Source organism: Camelus dromedarius, chromosome 17 (genome assembly GCF_036321535.1).
Source record: "Camelus dromedarius isolate mCamDro1 chromosome 17, mCamDro1.pat, whole genome shotgun sequence".
NCBI lineage: Eukaryota > Metazoa > Chordata > Mammalia > Artiodactyla > Camelidae > Camelus > Camelus dromedarius.
Window position 1 is genome coordinate 19,265,322 of NC_087452.1, and position 23,414 is coordinate 19,288,735.

The 23,414-nt window shown below is 39.2% G+C and overlaps 1 protein-coding gene across 6 annotated transcripts in view; it reads right to left on the bottom strand.

Moving 5' to 3' along the window:
- The window catches only part of TAFA1 (TAFA chemokine like family member 1), a 682,241-nt gene that overhangs the window by 422,065 nt on the left and 236,762 nt on the right, over positions 1–23,414 (bottom strand). For 4 of the 6 annotated variants that reach the window (XM_064496325.1, XM_064496327.1, XM_064496324.1 and 1 more), the window contains one exon: positions 393–513. In XM_064496325.1, the coding sequence (XP_064352395.1) occupies positions 393–510 (118 nt within the window). In that variant the 5' untranslated portion in view covers positions 511–513. Of the gene's footprint in view, positions 1–392; positions 514–2,475; positions 2,963–23,414 lie in introns of those variants that run through there. The other 2 variants (XM_064496326.1, XM_010987379.3) reach the window with 2 other exon arrangements.

Here is a 23,414-nt window from a genome sequence, read left to right on the forward strand (position 1 = left end):
CACACTTTATCAGTTGCAAAGATCATATTTTGCCTCCCTAAAATATCCTCAAGTCTTGAAAGTTATCCTACATTTGCAGGATATGTTGCTATGGGCCAAAGGATCCAAAAACAAATGACTTCTACATTTTAGGTGAGTGCCCAGGGGTGGGGGGAACTCTTAGAGAAAACCACCTTTTCTGAGAAGAGTTTTCTTAGAAATACCTCCAAGGCATTTTAGTATCCCCCACCCCTTTCCCCAAAGCATCCAGCCAACAATATGTCTTAGAATTCAGAGGCAACCTCCCACTGAAAAAAAAAAAAGCTGTAGCATTTTCTGTCACTTGCCTTCAACCATCTGTTAGAAGACAGCGGTGAGAGTGGAGGCTGTGGTGGAGGCAGCTTCTGACTTACCTGGTCTGTGCAGGTGGTGCTGCTGGAAGGTGTGTTGAAGGGATCCGTGGCAGAGCAGCATCGCACAAGCGCTTATCCACAGATACAAGACCCAGGACATCGCAGAGACCATTGCCATTCTCTAAAGAGAACATTAGACAGGAAGGATTACCCCCAGCTCCTTCAAGCCCCCAGCTCCGTCAGTCCCACTGATGAGAGAAAAGGGGGGTCTCAAACGTCATGTCCCTTTGCTACTTTGCTGGCTGGAATTAATGACCCTGCAGAGGTCATGCCTTGAGTGGGACTGAGGGAAAGCACTTCCCAGGCAATCAGGAATCCAGTTTTTGAAATCCTGCAAAACCAAATTCCTCAGCTCGCCAAAATGCAGAAATAAAGTTTTTGAATATCAGTTAGGCAGTTTGAAACATGGTATTCTGACTAAACAACCTATTTTACACAATAATCTTTAAACTATAGTTATTCCAGGCATTGACTGCACACTCCCGTTCATTCTAACTTCATTGCAAGTCTGACATAAGCCTGGAAGGAAAGAGTGGATTCTTTTTTTTTTAATTCTACAGTCATGAATTTTTAATTCCAATGCTGTCTTCTAAACTAAGTAATCATTTCTCAGAGGCATGCTGTAATCTCCTGATAGAACCGGTCTTTTTGGCTGGACTTAAAATCAGAAGGAATTGCCTTCAGCCAGAATGAGTTTCAGATACAAGATCTGTGCTTGCCTCCTAGAGCGAGCCATAATTTACAATATTGCTTTGCCTCCTAACATCCCATTGTGGCATTTGTTGTAGTGCTGATGAATATGCATAGACAGGTGGTGTATGTATTTATGGACGAACACCCACCTTTTCTCAGGCGCTGAAACTTTGACAGTCTTATCTGTACCTATAAGAATCTTAGGAGCCACAAAGGCTCAACTGCACTACATATTGTCCAAATTCTCAAACAACACCTTATGCTGCATTTCATCTCTGCCAAATAAATCGAACTTGAAGCATCGTCCTTACTCAGCCAATGATGTGGAAGCATTTTCAATACAAGAGTCCAGTTAAGTATATGCTTTTCCCTTAGAGAGAGATTTTGGAACCAAGGTTGTTTCTTTCTTTTTCTTTTTTTCTTTTTTCCATTTTTCCACTGTCAAATCATACACTTCAAGTATTTCAACAGTACATTTAAGACCTCCTAGTGACCTCCCAGTGTGGCTTCTTTATTAGTAGAAATTGGTACTCTTTCAAAAACTGTGATGTTCAGAAAGCAAAAAATATACATTATATGTGTGTGTGTGTGTGTGTAGACATAATACAAGATAATTTATGGGTTTTAGGAGAGGGAGACTTGGTCTGTAAGAAGGGGTTTTAGAACTATAATAGACAAATGGCGACAACCATAATTAAGTGCAAAGTAGGAAAACATTATTTTCAACAGCATGGTGCCTTTCATGCCCCAGTCTGTGATTCAGATGGACTATTCACTTTGTAATTAGTTTCACAGCCCACTGTTTACTTTTGTGTACAACGGATTTAGCTTCATTGTCTTCAGAACTATCAGTATAACATAGATGCATTCTCTTCAGTAAAGATAAAGAGCAACACCCCTCCTCTGAATTCCGAAATGAATTCATTTGGGAGCCTTTTGAAAATACCCTGCAAATTATAGAAAGACAAAATAGACGTGATTGTGGCATGCAACGACTGTTTGTGAATTTCAGCTAAAATGCACGAGGAATTCATCTAAACTTGAAACAAGCCTTCCACAATCAAAACTTAACAGTTTTTCAATGACTGCTTTCTCTTGCTTGTTTCTTCACCCACATAGATCTTAGCACTCAAAACGATGGCTGTGGCTTGACATTTGCAGTATTTTCCTCCTTTTTCTTTTATCCATTTAACTTTCTTTAAGGCTCAGCATTACTTCCAAGGTTCCTGCCTATTGCTCTCTGTGCTCACTGTCTTACCAAGAGGTTGTCTCTCTGTGAATAGGTGTTTTCCCCCACATAATGCAACCAGCCTTACACAGTTCTCTAGATCTTACTCAATAGGTTACAAATCTGCTTTCTGAATCTTAAATCCTTAAAGAGGCTTCTTACCTGAAAAATCCAGCCAAGAGCAGAATACTCTATTAGTGGTCATTGGAAAGCTCTAACACTTTCTAAAATCCATCTGTGCCACAATTTGAGATTTTTTTTTTTAAAGAGCTTCCCACTAATCTTCTTTATCAGGATTAAAAATATATATGTTTTTCGCTTCCGATGCTATTTCCACAGTAAAGACATTGGGTTCATCCAGATTGTTTTGTCAGAAGAAGAGCCAAGGTTGGAGTGCTGGAAACCTTGTCATTTTCACCTTTAAATCATCTCCTGGCGTCACCTCTGCCTGACGAGACCTTTGAAGTGGTGGTGAGATAATGTGCAGTTTCCTGATGAGAATCAGTTTATAGTTAATGATGGACCATCCCCACTCCAGTGCATTCAGGGCAGAGTAAGGCAGCAAAATGTGGGAGCAGGCTGCTATACAGTGCTGTAAGTAGCAATAGTCTCTTTCAATACATCCCTCCTCTGTAAAGTATCACATGTCTTAAAGTGACATTACCCTCTATTACAGCTACAGTGAATTGTAATACCTGCCCACTAACTCTTCAACAACTCAAGCAGCACTTTAACACTGTATTGCCTGGTATGTTCTGTAAGAGTTTTTACCCATAACGTTCACTTGCTGCAAGAGCAACGAGGGAAGGAGAAACAAAGGAAAAAAGCATCCTGCAAAATACTGATAGTGTTCATGGGTGTTAGACTTATACCAGCAAATGGGAAAATGAAATATAAGCCATTTCTTACCTCTTAATGTTCTTTTAACCAGTAAGTTAACCAAAAATACTGTTGAGTTTATACAGATTTAAGTCTGTCGATTGTTTTGGCAGCTAAATCTGAAAATATGATTTATCTAGAATACAATATAGATGTTTATGTGTGTAAACCCACAACAAACCTTCTGAGTTTTTGAACATGTTTAATAAATAGAAATATGTCATTTTCAGCACCGACAAAGGAATTTTGACAAAGGAACATGTTCAAGGCATTTTTTAAAAATTTCCTTCTCCCTCAAATAACATGCTGGGCTGGGGGGAAGAAATACTCAGAAGTTTAACATTTTGTTTCCAGTACTATGGTCTAGACACTTTCTTCTTTAGACATACAGTGTGATTGTAGCCAAATGTCAATGACGCATGTAAGGTGACCTGGTTTTCACTTATAGATTGCACTACTAGCAATGATTCATTCAAAGAACTCATTCGGTTATTTCATGAATCACTTATAAAGCACCTACTATGTGTTAGATGCTTGGTAACAAGGCAGAAAACAAGGCTGATGTGATCTCCACCGTCCTAGATCATACTGTCTAGTCTTTCATATTTTTTCCCCTAAATCAAGGTGGTTCTCCTAATATTCCTTCCTCAAAAACATTTTCAAGGGCCTCAGAATACTCTCTTGCCTTTCACAGGTGTTATAAAGAAGGTTTGATGCTACAGTGCATCTTGGGAAACCATTCCCTTCTCTCCCGTTACACAGAGTGAAGGAGAGAGAGACCCTTCAGACGCATCAGTCTTCCCCACTGCTCTTGCACAGCTGCGTGATACACACAGAATAGCTCTTCGGAACACAACGACTAAAACTTATCATTAAACAGTTTTCAAGATAACAGTAAATACTAATCTTAGAGTAAGTCAAGAGTGCCAATGTTCTAGTTGGCATTGCATGTTTCATTTCTGTGGGTCGTTATTGTTGTGCTGGTGAGTAGGTACAGAAAGTTTACAGTGACTTGCAAAATCAAGACAATAATCATAACAGCAGTAGCAGCAGCTAATGTGTATTAAACCTTCGCCATATGCTAGCATTGCTCTATAGTAACAGAGTAAGGTGTAATTTCATCCTTTTTACCAACCCTGTAAGATAGGTATTACTATTACTGCTGCTGTTGTTGTTGTTGTCTCCATTTCATGGATGGGGAACCAGAGGGTGAACAGAGAGATTAAGAACTTAGCTCAAGGTAATATAGCTACTAAGTGTTGGAGCAGATTTCAAACCCTGGTCATCTGGGTCACGAGCCCATCTCCTAAACACGACGATAAAATACTTCATGGAAAAAACAACCCTCCAAAATGAACTATTGAATTTTCTTATTTCTTTGCCATCAAGACAGTCTCAGAAAAAACTCTTATTCATTCATTCATTCATTCATTCAAGACATATATTCAGTACCTCCCAGGCATTTGAAATATTGAAATGTGGAAGACAGTCTTTGCCTCAAGATTTTTTGGGTTTGTTTTTGCTATGCTAATACATTAAAATTGAAAGGAAGTTCCCATTTGCTAACAAAAGCTACCATTTTGAAAACTATAAATTATGTTTTTCATTTCTAGGGATTAAACTAAGGTTCAGCATAGTTACTTATCTACAATTCAATTCAATTTCATAAACTTGAAACACATACTAATGGATTATGTTCAAGGCACTCAAATAGGCATTGTTAGATTTTTTTTAAAAGACTGGAATAAAGACTTTCGCTTTCAGGCTCAGGTGGCTTTCTATATATGTGTGTGATGGAACAAGAATATCAACCTAGTTCCATTTTTTTTGTTCCAAATACTTTGTTGTCCATTGTATTGCAGCCAATGATCTTTTTTCCTAATAATACAAGCATCAAGAAATATTGACATTTAAGGCAATTTAGTCTATTCTCCTAACTCAAAGCAAAACTACTCTCACACCTTTCAAAGAAGTTGGGTCTTCCTACCTTCTGGCCATGGTAGGATTCCATCACCTGAGCACTATATTGTTGGATGGGCCATAACGTTCTGGCATATGAGGTGTCAGCAAAACTGATGGTACCTTTTTGAGGCGGGAACATTTAATTGTTGAAGCAACACCCTCTATATCTCTCTTTGCCTCTGGAACAAGGACTAGCTGCACTATCTGCCTGGATCCTTGAGAGGCTACAAAGAGCAGAAGCCCTCCCCTTGCCCCACCAACCCACAGGGATGTACACAGTGAATAAGAACTATTCTGTTCTTTACACAATTGGGATTTAGAAGCTATTTGTTATTGCAATATAACCTAGTCTGTCCTGACTGATGAAGACTTTACCCTATATTGATCGTGTATTAATCAAATTTTTATGTTCCATATACTGCCCTAAGCTCTGAGGAGATAGCAGTATACACACCAGACCCAGTTCCCACCTTCACAGAGCCTCCTGCTATAGAAATCCATTGGAGATGTTTGATCAGAGCAGTGATAAATCCAAAGCACTGATTTTTGAAGCTGGAATCCCTTAGAGTTCTTATAAGCCAAAAGTTATAAACTGATCACTCCTGTGGCCATGCCTGGCTCGGTCATTTAGTTATATAAGCACAATGTTGCAAAAGGCAAGGTCTATAGCATGATTGTTTTACCCCTTCCAGCGTCTTGAATTCAAGGTACTTATGCAGCTGGGCTGAACTCCTTAATGATATACATTTCAAACACAGCATCTGTGTATTTGTTTATGTAAAAAAGAGAGAAAATCCTATTCATCAGAACTTCTCCCCATGGAGAAATCCACATTTATTCAAAAGAAAGTCCCAATGAAAATAATCAGGGGTGAAAGCTGTAACACTCAGAATGCTTAAATAGCCAAGAATGTTCAGCACACTGCCCTGCACAATAAAGGCAGGGGGAGAGAGGGCTGGAGGGGTAGAGACTTTCTATATCCTGTGGAGTGTGACTCTTCTCTGTGTCTCTTCAAATGATTATAAAAGTCTTAAAATACAAATACTTCGTGTTATTAAGTTAATTGGGAAACCCATTGAAGGGGTGATATCCTGGATCCAGGCCTAAAGAACTACCAGTAAATCCATCATTCCCCTGGTTACCATGCTTTGCATTTCTGGCATTAGAAATAAAAGCCCTCCTTACTTTAGTCCAAGAACCATCCACTTAATAATTTGGCTAATTTGAATTCACAAATGTGCAGGGCAAAAAAATTTGAGACATGCAAGATTTTTAGTCTAGGCACATTTCTAAATTGAAAAATAACTGAAGGAATTTAAATAAATTATATCTGGACTGAGAAAGATGCCAAGTTTCAGTCCAATGCAAATTAAAGTGGCTTAGATGTGCGCCATTTAAATCAGTTCAAAGTATTTCTTGAAATAACACATTTTGGTTGTGGTTTTATAATGCTGATGTTTTTCCTTGTTCCATTTCAATTGGCGGATGGAAAGGACAGCACGGATAAACGTATCACTGTCCAGGCACCTTACCTCTAGTCCCTATGCCTTATGTAGCACTGAAGCCCAGTTTCTCTTTTCTGCAGTCACTGCAGCTACCCACCAGTTGGTTGACAATGTCTATTTTCAAACCCTGATCATGAGACAACAGTATACTTTTTCCCTTGGCTAAGTAATCATGTTACCCTATCTTTCTCCCATAGCCCGACTGCATAAATCATTTGTGTTATATCAATTTTTTTCTGGAACTCACTGGAAATTTTCCTGTCTACCATGGTGTCCTAGTGTGGGCACCATACCAGATGCACAGCAACATCCCTAGCTTGTCATTCTTACTCTGGGACCCAACTAAAGGGTATATCCTCACTTTACTTACTTCTCTATTCTGTGACCTGCATTACTTCAAAATATATTTAAGCTGAGGAAGAGGATAATGAAGAGAAAGCAGATGAAGTACAGCAAGAGAATGGGAGTTAAAATAATACATGATATTGATGATGACTGATGATCATATAATAATAATGATGCAGCCGCTGCTGTTGTCTTAATACCTATTTGGGGGTGGGGGGTGACTCTCTATGTGTCAAGCCCTGGCTAAGCATTTACATGCAGTGTCTCCTTTAATACTCACAAAAGTGCTGATAGGTCTATATTACAGTGATGTCTATATCATGGGTGAAAATGCAAATTTCAGAGAAGTTAAGTGACTAAACTAATGTCACACCTCTAGTAAGTCTGAAAAACTACGAATCAAACTCATATTTGATTTTTGGAGCCTAAGCTCTAAGCAACCAAATTCTAGGCAAGCAATTTTGGCAAGAAACGATAAATTTTACGTGATAAAGGTAAAAGTAAAGTAAGACGAGCCTGACGTGAAGTTTGAACATGGAATGCAAATCATCATGAGATACAGAGGAAGCACTATTTTCACTCTAAGCTTCCTAGCAGTAGATGTGAAGAAGAGAAAAAATATTTCTTGAAAATCCACAGCATCCATGAGGAAAACAAACAAACAAAAGCAAACAAAGAAACAAACAAAAACGGCAAACTACTGCTTATGAAAGAATAAAAATGATTAATGGTAAGAGAGAATGAACAGGGGCTGAATCATTCATTTTCTGTAAAACTGGTGATTCTCAGTTCTACAATTTGGATCTGGATACATAAGGCAGAATTTTCAGTAACTGTAAGAAAAGGGAAAGGGAAGACACAGTTTCTGTTAGGCTGGAAGAAAAGATAAACTTCATGCAGGAATCTCATTTTTCACCTCCAACAGGCTATCTCTACAATTACTTTATCAATTATAATTCCTCATTGCTTATCTTGTCTGTCTTCCAGGCAGAAGAAAAAGAAAGAATAAGGTCATTTCTTTTGTTCTTCCACATCTTGTCTCTTTATTCTCTTTTTAGAACGGAAAGAAAGTTGAAACCACAAACAGCTTCACCTCCGTCTCACTAATCAAAGTAATAAATAAACCGTCTTGTTCGAGACCAAGGGGTCTCTTTACTACAAGAAGATGAATATATATTCTAAGCACAGAAAGGTTGTGAAAATGACTGCTTTGATGATAATAATAAAAACAGTAACATGATTTCTATGGTTCATGAAACTCACAGAACCACAGCTGGATTTATAATCACTATCCCCCTCATACCCACTCTGATCTAAGAAGTGGCCCTTCATGCACTCAGTGGTTCAGCCAGAAATGAAGAAGACTGCCATCTCTCTCTGCATGAAATCCTCCATTCAATCAGTCACTTCCTATTTATCTGACTTCCTGTCTGTGTCTTGAATCTGTCCATTCTCTCCCTCTCCATTCAAATATCCTCACCCAAGCTACTATCATCTCTCACCTGAACTATGACAATACTTCTCTAACTAGTCCACTTGCCTTCAGATGTGTACCTCCCACACATCTCTGTCTCCACTTTGCAGATGGAGAGAATTGTGTTTTAGATGCATGTTGATCATGCCACCCTTGTTACTGAATAACGTTTTAATGGATTTTCATGGAGCTTAAAATAAGGCCCAAATCCATGACCATAGTGGAGAGGGCTCTGCTTGAGCTGGCCCCTGTATATTTCTCAAGTCACTGTGGCAGATGCTCTTGCAGCCCTCAAGATATAGTCTCTGTAGCCTTAACTACCCTTGTAAGTAACTAATTCTGGAATTACTTAATTGATACCTGCTTTATCTCTTTACCAGAATCACCATGAGAGGAGATCCAGCATCTTGTTCACCACTGGATCTTCAGAATCAAGCACATATTTACTACATGGTATATAGTAGACATTCAAACATTTGCATGTATAATGAATAATGATGAATGAATCAAAAATAAAATATAAGTTCACTATCAAGATGGCCTGTACAGTGAGCTGTTTTTCTAGAAATAAGCAGATTTTGTGCTCTCCCCAAGAATTTATTCATTCTTTTGGGTAGCACACGTGTATGAAGTGGTGATACATATTTAGGATTACTGCCTTGTTCTGTTTGAGTCTATAATTATGACACTAAGTAAAGGAAATTGGCCCCTATTTTGTTTAAACCCTTACCTACCTACTTCTAAAACCATGTTGGATTTTTTTTTTTCCTAGAGGGGAAAAAAAAAATGAAACTGTCCTAAATTTTCAGCCCTGGTTCTTGGTATTTGATGATATCCAGGTATGATCTGATGGTAGAGCTCACAGCTGATCCCTAAAGAATAAAGAAAAGTCTACAAATGTTAAAAATCAAAAGAAAGCACTTAGAATTTCATTACACTGAACCTAGAAGAGACCTTCCAAAAAAAACCTCCCAGCCCGGCCTCTCTGTTCTAGAGGAAATAAAAAGAGCTAAGAAAGGGAAGAGGCTTACCTGAGGGAACACAGTGAGTTCACTGGTGTGGGTCACATCTGAATACAAGTCTCGTCATCTGGTGTTCTCTCTCTCTCTCTGCCTCTCTCTCCCTTACAGCACTACCCAGTAGAACTTTCTGTGACACTGGAAATGTTCTGTGTCTATGCCAGCCAAGATGGTAGCCACTATCCACTCTGTGGCTAGCAAGCACTTGAAATGTGGCTAGGGCAACCAAGGAGATGAATTTTTTTTTTAATTTTAATTTTTATTTCAGTTCATTCCATTCATAGCCACATACGATTAGTGGATTCTGTTCTAAAATATACCAGCCAGGTTAAGGAAAATAAAACATTCAAATAATTTTCAGTAAGCTAGAAGAAAATAATTTGTAGCAAGCTAGAAGAAAATAATCTTCAGTAAGCTAGAAGAAAAAATTGAATTACCTGACAGTAGCCTGCCAAAACAAGGATAACATACAAGAAAGTAGAATGTTACAAGTAATGGAAACAAACAAACAAAGCAGTTCAAACTGAAGTGAATAATAAAGAAGGTATATGGTTTCTTACAGGTTGACAGTTCACAGGTGGGGCTCACCTCCAGGTGAGTTTGACTCAGTGACTCCGCTAAGCCATCAAGGATCTAGCTCATTTTCAACTCTCCCTCTGCCATCCAAGGTGTCATTCTAAGGCAGGTTCTCCACTAGGGATGAGACATCACTGCCAATAGCTGTCTGGGCTATGAGCTTCTCCATCCACATAAAGGCAGCACAAAGGACTGTTTTGAGAAGCTCTCTCAGATGAGCAAGGAAGAGTCTTTCCTAGCTCCCCTCAGCAAACCACTTCTCACATCTCCTTAGCTTAACTTGGGTCACTTTGCCCTCCCTGAGACAAAGACCTTGGCCCGTGGGGAAAGATCACAGTGTTGGACTTACAGCCGCACCACAAGCCCCAGACCCAAATCAAGAGACAAATCAGCTTCCTCCAAAAGAGATGCACGGAATGAGAGGGGTTTGATATGGAAAGGAAAACGAGGACAGTAATGAGGAAGAAAGGATGAATATTAAAGACGTAATCACAGACGTAACCACATGTGGATAAATGCCAGACGTAACCCCATGTGGACAAATGCCATGTACTTTTAGGACTAAGGTACTTTGCCATTTTTATCATTTTTTCCTACTTACAGAGTAATATATTCATCTTTTGGAAAGACAGAAAACTTAAGATCTAAATAGAAAGATTTTTAAATCATCTAGAATCTGTCACACACAAGTTACCAGTACTCACATTTAAGTGTACAGCCTCTTAACACATTTCCAAACATGCCTAATTGGTTTTGTTGCTTTTTAAAAAATTGTCCTTTAATATATAATACGTTTTATGATTTGCTCTTTTTCTCTGAAAATATCACACTTTCCAATGTCAATTACTATTCCTTTAACGGTGACCTTAATCGACATAACCAACCTAAGGTACTTTTCTTTTTCTAAACATTCCACATCCCTTTATTGCTTGTAAATTGTGGTTAATCTTACTTCTGTGGCAGTAAATTTCCTCCTATGCAAAACAGAGAATTAGCAACAAGAATATTGTTCTTTTTTCTATAGGATCCTGTATGACACCAGTGGTTAACTGCAACAGAAAAACATAAATTCCCTTTGCCTGGTGTGGGCTTAAATTCTATTAATTTTTCTTGACACCTAAGGTTTGTATCTGGTCTGCCTTCAAGTAAATTTCTCTCCTGGTTTTTGTCTTATTATTAACATGGCTGATTATCTGTTCTCTTTTGTCTGGTTAGAATTTTAATTATGGAAAAGAGATAATTTCCAGAAATAGAAAAAATATAGAAAAATAGGAACATATATCTTTTAACCCATATCTCCTTGGGCCTCCCTCCTTGTATTTCTTTATTCTTTGACTTGGTCAGTGAGGCAGTATAACAGAAGAGCTAAGAGAATGGACTCTGGAGTCAGCCGGCTTGGGTCCTACATTCAGTAACAGCTCTTACTAACTGTCGAATCCTATTCAAGTAACTTCACCTAACTCACTTCACTGATACCTAATTCAAAAGATTATTGTCAGGATGCACATCAGAGTGTCTGGCATATAAGTCTCTACATACTTTTAAAATTAAATTTGATTTCTATGTTCTAAGATTTAGCTTTAAATTTTAAGGTGCTTTCCTACCTCTCTCTGCCTTTGCAAATTCAACTTTTTCAACCTGAAACACCCTTGCTCCTTTTCCATTTCCACTTACCTTTTCTGTTCCCCTTCTCCTAAATCAACTCACTTGTTTACATTTGGTTCTGGTGCATTATTTTTATGGAGTTTTTTCCTGGCCTCGCAAGTCTAGGTTGGAAACCCCTCCTCTCCACTTCTGTTAAGACTCAGTGTCAGCCGCATTTGCTTCAACATCTACTGCTCGGTGCCATGTCTATTTACTATTCTCTTCACTTTACTAGACTATCTTTCATTTCCACATCCCAGGTAAAGCACAGTGCCTTTCAGTTCTTCAAATATTATGCCTCTTGACTCAAAGGTTTTGCACATTCCGTTCCCTCATTCTGGAATATCCTTCCATCTATTTTTTCCCCACATGACTCTTTCTTATCCCTTTGGTTTCAGAGGAACTTTCCCTGACCTTACCATTCCGTGTTTGAAAACATGCAATGGTTTTCCAACTGACAGAATACAAAGTCTGATTTTTTTTTTAAACCATAGACCACAGGGCCCAGCATAACCAATGTCTGCCCATATTTTCAATCTGAGTATTAGTCCATTCTCCTTACCTACTTCCACATCCACCATGCTCCAGTCACTCTGGTCTTCTCTCAGTAGAACATTCAGGTGTTCATTCATTCAGCAAGTATTCATGCAACAAACCCGGTACAGGGAACAGAACTCAAGAACCGGTACCCAGGATAATCACTGGCCCATCTCACACCCTCCGAATACTCTCTAGATTCAGAGTCTTTGTACATGCTCTGAACTCCTATTTTATTCATCACTGTTCACTCACCATCTGGCAGTGTACCTGGCACACAGTAGGTGTTCAATCAATATTTATAGAAGAGATGAATAAATGGGTGTGTGAGTAAATGAATAAACATAGCCATTTCTCATTTATTCATGTTTTAAGTGTTTTGTGAATTTGCAGCAGTATTCTAAGCAAGCGGTTGGCAGTGGGCTGAGCAGGGAGGAGGCTGGAAAGAATTTTAGATGATGTGTCTGTATGTGTATGGGTGTTTGTGTGGGAATCTGAGTCTGAAAATGCCTAAATGTGCATCTCTGACCACATCCCCGTCCTGGTGAGAAAGGCTTTTTGCATTGCTTCTTGTTTTCCCTCATCCACCCTTCTGTCCTTTTCTCCTAACACACCATATTGAAAGTAGGCCTTCCCCACTCTTGGTTTCCACCCTCATGTTCGTACTGCAATGAAGAGCATGTGGTATCTCTGGGAGTCCCAGCCTAGAGAAGAAAATCAAGCAGTTACTAGTTTAGAGTAGAAGAGAAGAGAATTATGGAACAGAGTTCAAGGGAAACCTGGGACATGATTGGAGGGGGTAGGACAATGTACTTGAGCATGCTCATACTTGGATCCCCTATACCAGAGGTCTTCAGGCTTGACTGCGAGTTGCAATAACCTGGGTAGTTTTTAAAACTCTAAACGCCCAGGAACCTACCCCAGAGTGATCAAATCATGATCTTGGCAGGTGAGACTCAGGCAACAGTATTTGTCAAAGCTCACTGGGTGGTTCCAATGTGCAGCCAAGTTTGAAAACCACTGCTCTAAAACACAAACTTACTGCAGTATGTCTCTGGTCACTATGACAACCTCATAAATACCTGTGATTCCTTGTTAATTAGTTGCCAACTAATAGGCACGTTCTTTGTGTTTAACAGATTTAAGGTGAGTCCAGTGTATGGATCTTCATTGAAAACTTACTATGTGCTTCATGTGATAATAGTTACCATATAAAACCTCTGTTTCATTAATCTGGGGTCTTTTTTCCTACCTCCTATTTAACTGCATAGATTATGTGAACCTTAGATGTTCCAAGCAATGGTTAGTAAACTTCATGGTTGCTTCCCTTACGTACATATCCCTCCTCCTTGATTTTCTATCATTGAGCGACAGCCCCCTTGGCTGAGCTAACTGCTGGTTCTAGGAGTCTCCCCTGTGGCTCACAGTGGCCCCATCCACTCATGATGTTCTGAGATGAGCATAAAAGTCAATTTGTGCCAATAATATGTGAGGACAGGTTTGCAGAGATCTCTTAGACACTTTTTCATTCATCTCATAGTTTCAGGAAGTGATTTTTTTCTCTTCATCCAGACCTGAATAAGGAAGTAGGTCATTGACTAAGAGTCATTAACTGGAGACCCTGAAGGGGTGCCAACCTTAGCACGAAGCTGATACTGTGGAAAGCAGAGTGAACACATAGGAAAAATGTCCTTGGCTGAATCAAATAAACTCTGAAGTCCACTCAACACTAGACTTGCCCAGTAATAGTTTAAGGCAGTTTGAGTGTGGCTTTCTGCTACTTGCAGCCAAAAGCATCCTAATTAACAGAGCATTAAGAGACAACAACAATGGAAATATGAAACTAAAAATATCCCGTAGATTACTTAACCAATGCTATCATTTTAAAAATAAGATTAAGCCCCAAGGAGCTGAAATGACACATGTAAGGTAACACAATCTACCTGCCCTGATGTTACCTAGAATTGGGCCTCCATATTCCCAGACTGTTGCTCATTCTACTGAAGTATAAAGTCTTCTTCATTGCAAATATTTGCTTTAATTTTCCCATGTTGCTAAATTAGCTGGGATGACCCTAATTTTTAAAATGTCATTCAATTTCCTTGGAAGGAACTCTCTCTAGAAATAGAAATTCTCAGCCCTCTCTCAAAAGACACGCTCAAAGCCTATAGAGACAGTCTGATTTTCAAATGTCGACGTCATGAAAGAATATGCAAAACTGTTGAAAATATATATCACACAAGCCACCCCCAACCAAAAAAAAAAAAATTTAAAGTTCTATCCAGCTAGGCTGCTTCACTAAATGATGTTGCTGAATATATAAAATACTTGAATCTAAATTTAAAAATGCTCCCCTCCCCTTGATTAACCAGATTGTCCCCTCCCCTATATATAGGAACGCTATGTGCCTGAGCCCACTTGCCATCTGTCACCACATTTTCCAAACTTCTCTTCCACCCCCTCCTCTTACACAATCTTATCACATAAAAATATTAGATTTCAGGGATTTGTATAATTTCATTAAATTTTCTGAGCCAAGTAAAAATAGAGCAAGTACTGGTATATCAAATTGACTCCGTTTTTGAGTGCCCAATACATATCCATGGTACCCAGTGATGCCCTTTACGCAGAACTCATGCGCCCAGGAGTAACAAGAATAAATCTTTCCCCTTATTATGGTATTTCATATTAGGAATTTGCAGGTGTTTCCCATATTGCAGAGAGGAATTTGGATAGTTTCCAGAGAGTCCTGACTCATATACCATCATATTGCTTTGTTTATTACCTTTTGTAAAGTTTTGTTAGTTTTCTCAGATCATTAGAAAGACACTTACAAGCCAGTTGGGAATTATCCATGTTGCTGCTCCCCCTCCACAGTGTGGGAAATGATTCTTAACCATCTGAATATAGGGCACTGTATTCATTTAAGTGCTTAAAGACAGAAGCTTAAGAGTCTTCTCTGGTTGCTCTCTTTCCTGCTTCTCACATACAATCCGTCCAGAATCCCAGCTGGTGCTTTTGTTTCCAGACCCCACAGGAGGACTTTGAGGAATGACCAGGGAGATTGGATATAAAGTATCAAGTCTGCTACACAATGGAGAATTGTTTAGGGATGGCCTTCTGAGCCAGGTTCTTTCCTGCTTCTCTGCATATTCAGTAGAAAGGAAGCTTACAATGAATAGCCTTTCTGCCTTTCTCCCCTCCCTACCCACAGTGGTTTTGAAAGGTTCATCAATCACAGTGCCTCAACCATTCTCTGATCACAGGGGTACTCACATGACTGAGGCCTGACCAATCAGAAATTCCCATGCCTTGTCAACAGAGATTGGTCCAAATGTAGGCATAGTACCCAAGAAGAACCCTGGGGAGAAAGGGGTTTGCTTCCTTTCTAACACAGACCTGGGGCTTCTGGTGGCCATTTCTACCTGCCATGAGGAAAAATTCTGCCCATGGCAGCAGAGAATACAGTCATACACAGAAGAGAAAGAGACAAATTAGGACTGAAAGACAGAAAAGGAGAAGAGGCAATGGGATAAGAATAGAATCTAAATCAAGGGTTGGCGAACTATGTCCTGCCTTCTGTTTTTGTAAATTAAGTTTTATTGGAACACAAATACACCCATTTGTTAATGTATTATCTATAAATGCTTCTATGCTACAATGGTAGAATTTAGTTGTAATAGATACCAAATCCAATTGAGAATGCCTGAATGAGGATATATGAAGTATCTTGTCCTTTTCAAAGATCTTGTAATTTACTGAAGGACTAGAAATGCAAATACATATTTTTAACAAATGAGGTAATGGGAAAAAGCAAAATACAGAATAAAAATAACCTATAATGAAAAATAATATGAAAAATAATATATATATAATTGAATCACCTTGCTGTACAACAGAAGCTAACACAACATTGTAAATCAACTGTACCTCAATAATAAACCCCCCCCACAAAATCTAACAAAGTAACAGTGATAACAAAGATGTTAAAAATACTACTGATGATGGCATCTACCATTTATTGATGGCATATTATGTTGATCCTTTACATAGACTTTCACTCATCCTCTAAACAATCTTGCAAGGTAAATGTATCAGTTAGGATAGGACAAGTTTTGCTGCAATAACAACCAACCAAAATATCTCTTGCTACATATCCATGGTGGATCAGTAGAAGGCTTGGCTTATTGTTAACAGCCAAGATTCCCAGATGATGGAGACTCCTTCCCAACACATGCTTTCATCTTTGCCACACTTAAGGAAGAAATCATAGCAAATTGCATACGGCCTCTAAAAAACTGTCCAAAAGTGAAAAACAGCACTTCCACTCAGATTGTATTAGCAAAAACAAGTCATGTAACTATGCCTAAATTGAAAAGTGCTGATGCAATGTAATGATACCAGGTGCTCAGAAGAAGAATACCAGGAATTTTCACCCAAATAAGTACTGGGTAAACACCTTTCCAATGAGGAAATACATTAAAAGAAGTTAGGGAGACATCCTCAAAGCCAGAGCTAATAAGCAGTAGTGTTTGAATTGATCCCAAGTCAGTATGACTCTAAATTCCAAGCTCTTTTTATGTTGTACCATGTCAGTGCCCTTTCTTATCACCTTTGTGTTGGAAAATAGTAGAGTTTACTGACGAAAGGGATAGTAGGCTTATATGACTGAGGACCAAGAAAGAGATGTAAAATATTTAGACTTGATGAGTTTTCCAAGAGGAAACCCCTTTATCTTTTTGATAAGGACATTTTACATCATGTAAGCAGTCTTTAAGAAGGACATGGATGGCAGTTTTGACTAGAGAATTGGATCTGGGGTGGGATGATTAGGGGGAAGGGAGGGCAATATGGAAACATAATGAAATAAGGCAATAAAAAAAGACAGGACTGGAAGAAAGATAAGGGAGGTTGAGAGAGAATTAGTAGTTGGAAGCGAGATTTTAGACTGAGGCCATCCGTGTTCTTGAGTACTTTAAGCATAATTCTTTCCTAAAAGGTTCAGGTTCAAATATTTATGGGACAGAGTTACTATTTCCTTTAGAGGCTTGTCAAAGTATACAAGAGGAGGAAAAATCTGTTTGTGAAGGGAGTTTACAGTATACTTAAAGTTTATCTTAAAAATAAATAGGACTTGATAGATAGGGCAATAAACAACAGGCCCCACCAGGAACCTGCCAGGAGCACTAACAGGAAGCACCTGTAGGCTGCCAAGAGCCAGAAATAAGAATGAACAGTTCTTCCTGTCAGAGAGTCACAGGAACATTCACAAACCAAAAGGATATTTGGGGTGTAGCATCTCTAAGTTAAGATCCTCTCTGTCATGAACACACTCACAGTTCACGGGGAAAGCACCCACACAGGTAAAGTCACATCTGAATCAGATGTTGCTGACTCCCTTTAGCTATGTTTGGTTTTAGCCTGAAATTGTGACATGGCATACAAAAATCTGTACAGACTTTTAGAGAAATTTAATACCACAGTGATAAAAAAACTTTGCATGACCTCAGTAATTAGGAAGCATATATGACCAGAAAAGAGTCTGTGTGTGCACCCCAGATATTTATTATTTTAATATTTATATTTATTAAATTCCCAAAGTTAGGGATAATTGTGTATGTGTGTTGGGCATGACTACAGGAGTTGAGGATACAGATGTGAAGAAGAAAAACAATCTCTACCTTCATGGAACTGCCTATTTTAGTGGAGGAGAAAAATGATAAAACAAATAAACAAGGTGACTAAAGATCAGACTAAGCTATATAAAGCTATGGAAATAATTACATAATAGCAAACCTAAGGACAAAGAGTGGGACTGACTTTAGGCAGTGACCAACCCTTCAGAGGGGGGAGCTTGAGCTAGGACTGGAAAGGTAATAAGCCAACCATGTGATGACAAAGCATGATATATATTTGGTCCTGTTTCAATTAATAAATACTTTTTTTCTGGAGACAAAAATATAATAGAGCTGAGTTACAAAGCTCATTGGATGAGGACTCAAGAGATCTGAGTCTCTTTTCTGCCACTTAATAGCTGTATGCCCTTAAGCTAGCCACATAAACTTTACGAGCCTGGATTTCTTCATCTGTGAAATGTCTGGGTTGGACCCAAGGATATCTCAGGTCTCTTTTGGCACTAAAAGTTTGTATTACTTCTTCTCCTATTCCTACTGTATGTATGTGTGTAAGAGTACGTGTGTACACACACACACACACACACACACACACACACACAAAGGACATACTAAGTCTTCTATTTTCTAATTATTGAAGGGAATGGACTCTGGGCAAAATAAGAAATGCTAATTCAATATGATTTCAATATAAGTGAAAACCATCATGCTTACCTGTAGCCTCTTCCCCAAATTCCACTTTTGCTGAAATACCACATTAGCTATTCCACAAAGGTCCCTGGGGATAAATGTGACTACCATATCTTAGAGGATACATCCACACCCCTCTCCCAAACTACCTGTCGTTGGCCATAGCCTCTGATACTCCCAAGTACATGTGGCTCTTCCTCCTTACTCTTCCCCCAACACACCCCAGTTCAACCTCATCTGTGTGGACCAGAAGTGAACATCCAATCAAGGAAAAAGCTAACCATAGGCTGGCTACTAACCTGGGAAATAAAGGGAACAGGTGAGTCAGGCCAACCAATCTACTTCCAAGGAATTTGGGTTTGGGGTAGGGAAACATTAGGTTGGTAGCAAGACACAAATTAAGGACACATAAGGGGCTGCCAAGACATAATGATGAAAAAGCATTCAAGTGAAGTCTGTGGACTAATTACTGTGGAGGCCCCCAGAGCTATTTAGATCCAGACCCACTCCCCAGCTTCATCTCCCATGAGGCCCTGGCATTACAGAATTTCCTGTCCCCTATTTCTATGCAATTTCTCCGTGTCCTATCAACAATCCCCATTTCTACTGAACCAGCTTAACTGGATTTCTTTCAGCTAAATCCCATTCACTAAAACAAAGGGTGGCTCATTCAATAAATAAGCTAGACTCCATGGAGATGTTAACAGGGAGCAGATTTAAAAATAGGAGGAATTAATGAAAATGGGGGAAAGGCTCTGCTTTCAGGAAATAGAGGTCAGACAGCCAGGAGATGCCGGCACAGGGAGGTGTGAATGGCACCTGAAGTAGAAATGGGTTCCAGAGAACATGCAGTTTGGAGGATGCTCCAAAATTGGTCTGGAAGGGCCTAAAAGAGATGAAGATGATGGAAAATTTTGACCTACAATTTTGCTAACGAGCAGTGCTTAACTCTGTAGGAAATAAACAGCCCCCCAAAGCTCTCAGACATGCTTGTCTTTCTCTCCACTAACCTTCCACCCAGCACAATGCATAATATATAGTAAAAAGAGGAAAAAAAGAATACCCATTAGTCTGTCTTTCAGGAAGCACACAGGAAGACATTTTCCCCGAGTCTCTTTTTAAAGAACACTGTATTTTCCCACCCCTGTGTAAGTAACTCTTCAGAAGTTTGTCTTAATTCCCTGGCTTAGGCTCCTCAAACTTGAGGATCACGGGGAGGCAAAGCAAGCTCGTCGTTTTTCAGAAGAGGATGGTAGGGAGTGATCGTCCAATAGTCACTTCCAACTGCCATCTGTGACAAGTCTGTAAAACATTCCGTTTGCATAATATATGGGAACTCTATTAAAATACAGCACACTGTTACAAGAAGTGGGAATATTCTAAGTCAAATTATGTCTCCTCATAAAACCATCCCCCTAGTACGGCAACAAAGCAGCGTTCTCCTGTATCGCTTTAAATAAGAAAATCCACTGCTCAAGGAATTACTGGGCACTAAGCTTAGTTTCATCCAACGCTGTGGACATGTTGGGAACCTGCAAGAGAGTAAGGCTGAGCAAAGGTCATTTAGCGGAAAGATGCCTGTTTGGATTGAACATCTTCTCTGCTCTAGGGTAAGCAAGGACAGAACAGCAATCAGTTTACAGAAGCAGGCACTAGGTGCCATCCATAATGCAGACCTATATATCTGACCCAGAAAGGCTGTAGCTCCTGTTTCCAGAATAGAAAAGTGTATATCAAAAACTTCACCTGTAAGAAAAGATCTTTATGTTTAGTAAGAAGTGGGCCAGCAAACTGATATCTTGACAGCATGCTGAGGATTCTAGCAAAGGAGGATGGCGGCTACTTGGATATTTTTATTTTTCCCTGCCTCTGTCTCTAAAATACCGATGACATCCTTGCCCTAAAAAAGGACACGTTGTCTAGGTCGAGAATTTTTTTAAAAACAGCTAATATTCTTACAGCTTCATACCCAACTGCAGCTGTAGTTTTTTAAAAGCACCAGGGTAGCAAAGACCATGGTTGTTAATTAATGACCACCTGCAACACCCCAACATCTTATCCATATTTCAGTGACCAGTTGGGGGAAATCTGAAGGAGAAACAGGACAGGAGGTAGGGTGGAAGAGGGTTTCTTACCTTCAGTGTTTTATTAGCCCAGTCTAATACAGTCATTTGAATTATCAATGAATGGCTGTAACTTTACCATGAAAGTATTTCTATTGAAATGCAAGCCCTGGAAATAACCTTAGGAGGCATTTTTTTAATAGTTTGATTCCAACTCTGTACCAGGCACTCAACCTGGGGCTGGAAAAATTTATAAATGGTTTTCCTTCCCAACCGCTGTAATGACAGCCACTCCCATGTCACACTTCTCCCAAGACAGATGGTGAGAGAGAGCACAGTTTACTGTTCAGTTTTAATTCACTGCTGTCTTTTGTAAGGACAGCCTCTAAAGAGAAAAGCTGAAGCCATTCTGCCTAATTTTAACAATACCGGGATGAAACCTCGTGTTTTAATACTATGGGTCACTTCCCTGGAGTGTTTTATGAAACTTGCCTTAAATGTGTCACCCAAAATTCATAACTGATCAAATTTAGACACTCCCCTAAAAAATAAGTACAAGAGAAGGCTGTCATTTTCTGTGCCATTCCTGACAACCGTCCACCTCTTGATTTGGGCAGGTGTTTCACATTTTCACATCTGTGGCTCAAACTGTTTTCATGGCTGCAGCTCGTCTATCCTATGAGGTCACTAAAGAGAAGCAGAGGTCCACCAAACTCTTAAATAAGCCACATCTAGATTTGTGCTGTCCTTCAATCAGATTAGCAAGTGCTGACCAAGACCTAGCCGCAGTGCTAACTGCTTACATTCTTTAGCTGGGTTCATCTCACAACGCTGAAAGATTAAGGCCATTTTATAGATGGGAAAATGGGGTCTCAGAGGGGTTAGGTACCTCTTTCCAAAGTTATATGGTTCATACATGGCTAAGCAGAAATGCAAACTTGGGTGTAAGCTCACAGCCCCACTTTCCCACCTACCTAGCTAATCAGCTCTTTCACGAATTCCATGACTCAGGGGCATGCTTACTGGGGGCTTCTTTTCCTTCCCTCTAGCGTTTATCTCCCGATAGACTCCATTCATTTTCAGTTTCCAAGTGAAATTACTCATTGGTCATAAATTGAAAGAACTGCCCCCAAACCCAAATCTAGAAAATAGAGAATTAAGGACATAATTAACACTATAAATAGGATATTTTTTTTTGATGGGAAGATGAATAGGATAAAGAAGTAAGCCTCTTTAGGATATTTAAGTATTTATTTACCAACAATTCATTTAATACGTATAGGTCCATAAAAAATTTCAAGAAAAGGTACTTAGGTGTATGGATTTTCTATATAATAAAATTAGTTTTCTATCAGTTTGTCTCCTTGCCCCTTGCATCACATAAAAAAAATCTGCATGAATTTTCACTAATTTTGGAGAATACAGTTTTGATGGTCTGAGTGAAAAACAGCCTACGTTCTGCACCTAAAGTTGGATTCCTCCACAAAGAAGCCTGAGACAAAGTCTTGGGAATTTATCTGAGAGATGATTCCAGGAAGGAGGAAAGATGAAAGAGAAAAAGCCATAGCTGTATTACTGAACTGGTGATGGCTGTAAGTGACTAGGTTCATTCCTACTAAGGACCGTCTGAGAAGAATGGAAAATGTGTTTCAGAATTCTCCCACCAAAACCCAAAGAGTCTGGGACATTTACACATAGACTCTCATCCTCCATTAGTTGAGAGTTGCTGTGGGTATTACCTTCCCCGCATGTAAGAACTATTCATGGTTTTAGGAAAAGTCTTGAGACAGAAGAACAGAGAGATTCTGGGGGCATTTGAGGTAAGATGCCATCAGCATCTTAGGAAATCTACAGCTGTAATTACAGATGGACTACAAACACACATATATATGCCAAGTTATGTATCCAAAACTGGGACCTATCAAAAAGACAGAATCTCATCCTTCACAGCAGCTAGAAATGAACTGCGGCATAAAGACAAATTTATGAATTTGTTAATCAAGAGAGAAAAACTATTATCCTCATATGCATGCCAGTTCCGTTGGGTACTGCCTATGTGCCTACGTGAGTTCCACATGTTTTACATGTATCATTTCACTGAATCCTTCCCACAACTTTATGCCACAGGCACTATTTTTATTCTGTTTTACAATAAGCAAACTAATGATGGAGGAGGTTAAGCCACAGCATTTTAATACACCAAGGGGACAGAACACCAACTCTGGTTCAAAAACATGCTCACATCAAATGTCATCAGGGAAGACACCTTGAGTCTCACACACTGATTTGCTGCAAACAGCTTCAAAGGTGGACAGCCCTAGAGAATATTCCCAAGCCAGCAGCTTTAAGGATATATTTATTTAATTACAGTTTCTGATTCTCTTCAGCAGTGATCAGCACACTAGCCACTCACAAATAAAAAGTTTTCTCAACATCTAGTCAAGTTCTCTGGGAAAACAGGACTCAAGTCAGAAACGTCTCATGGGTATTGAACTGTCAAGAAACACACCTACTGCATATCATAAGATCCACTCATAAGAAAACAAGTGCTTATGCAAGAGTACCTGAAGAGAAGTTCACACTAAAGGGAATTATGTTCTTTAAAAAAAAAAAAAGTATTTTCCCCTCCTGCTGTGTAGTACCATTGTGAGGCTCGAAAACCGAAGCAGGCTTTTACAATTTGTTAACTTAATACCACCACTTGAGTGTCAAAGACTTGTGAGCCCCACGCAGAATTTACTTCTCTTTCATGGTAACTAATGAACTCCCCCACC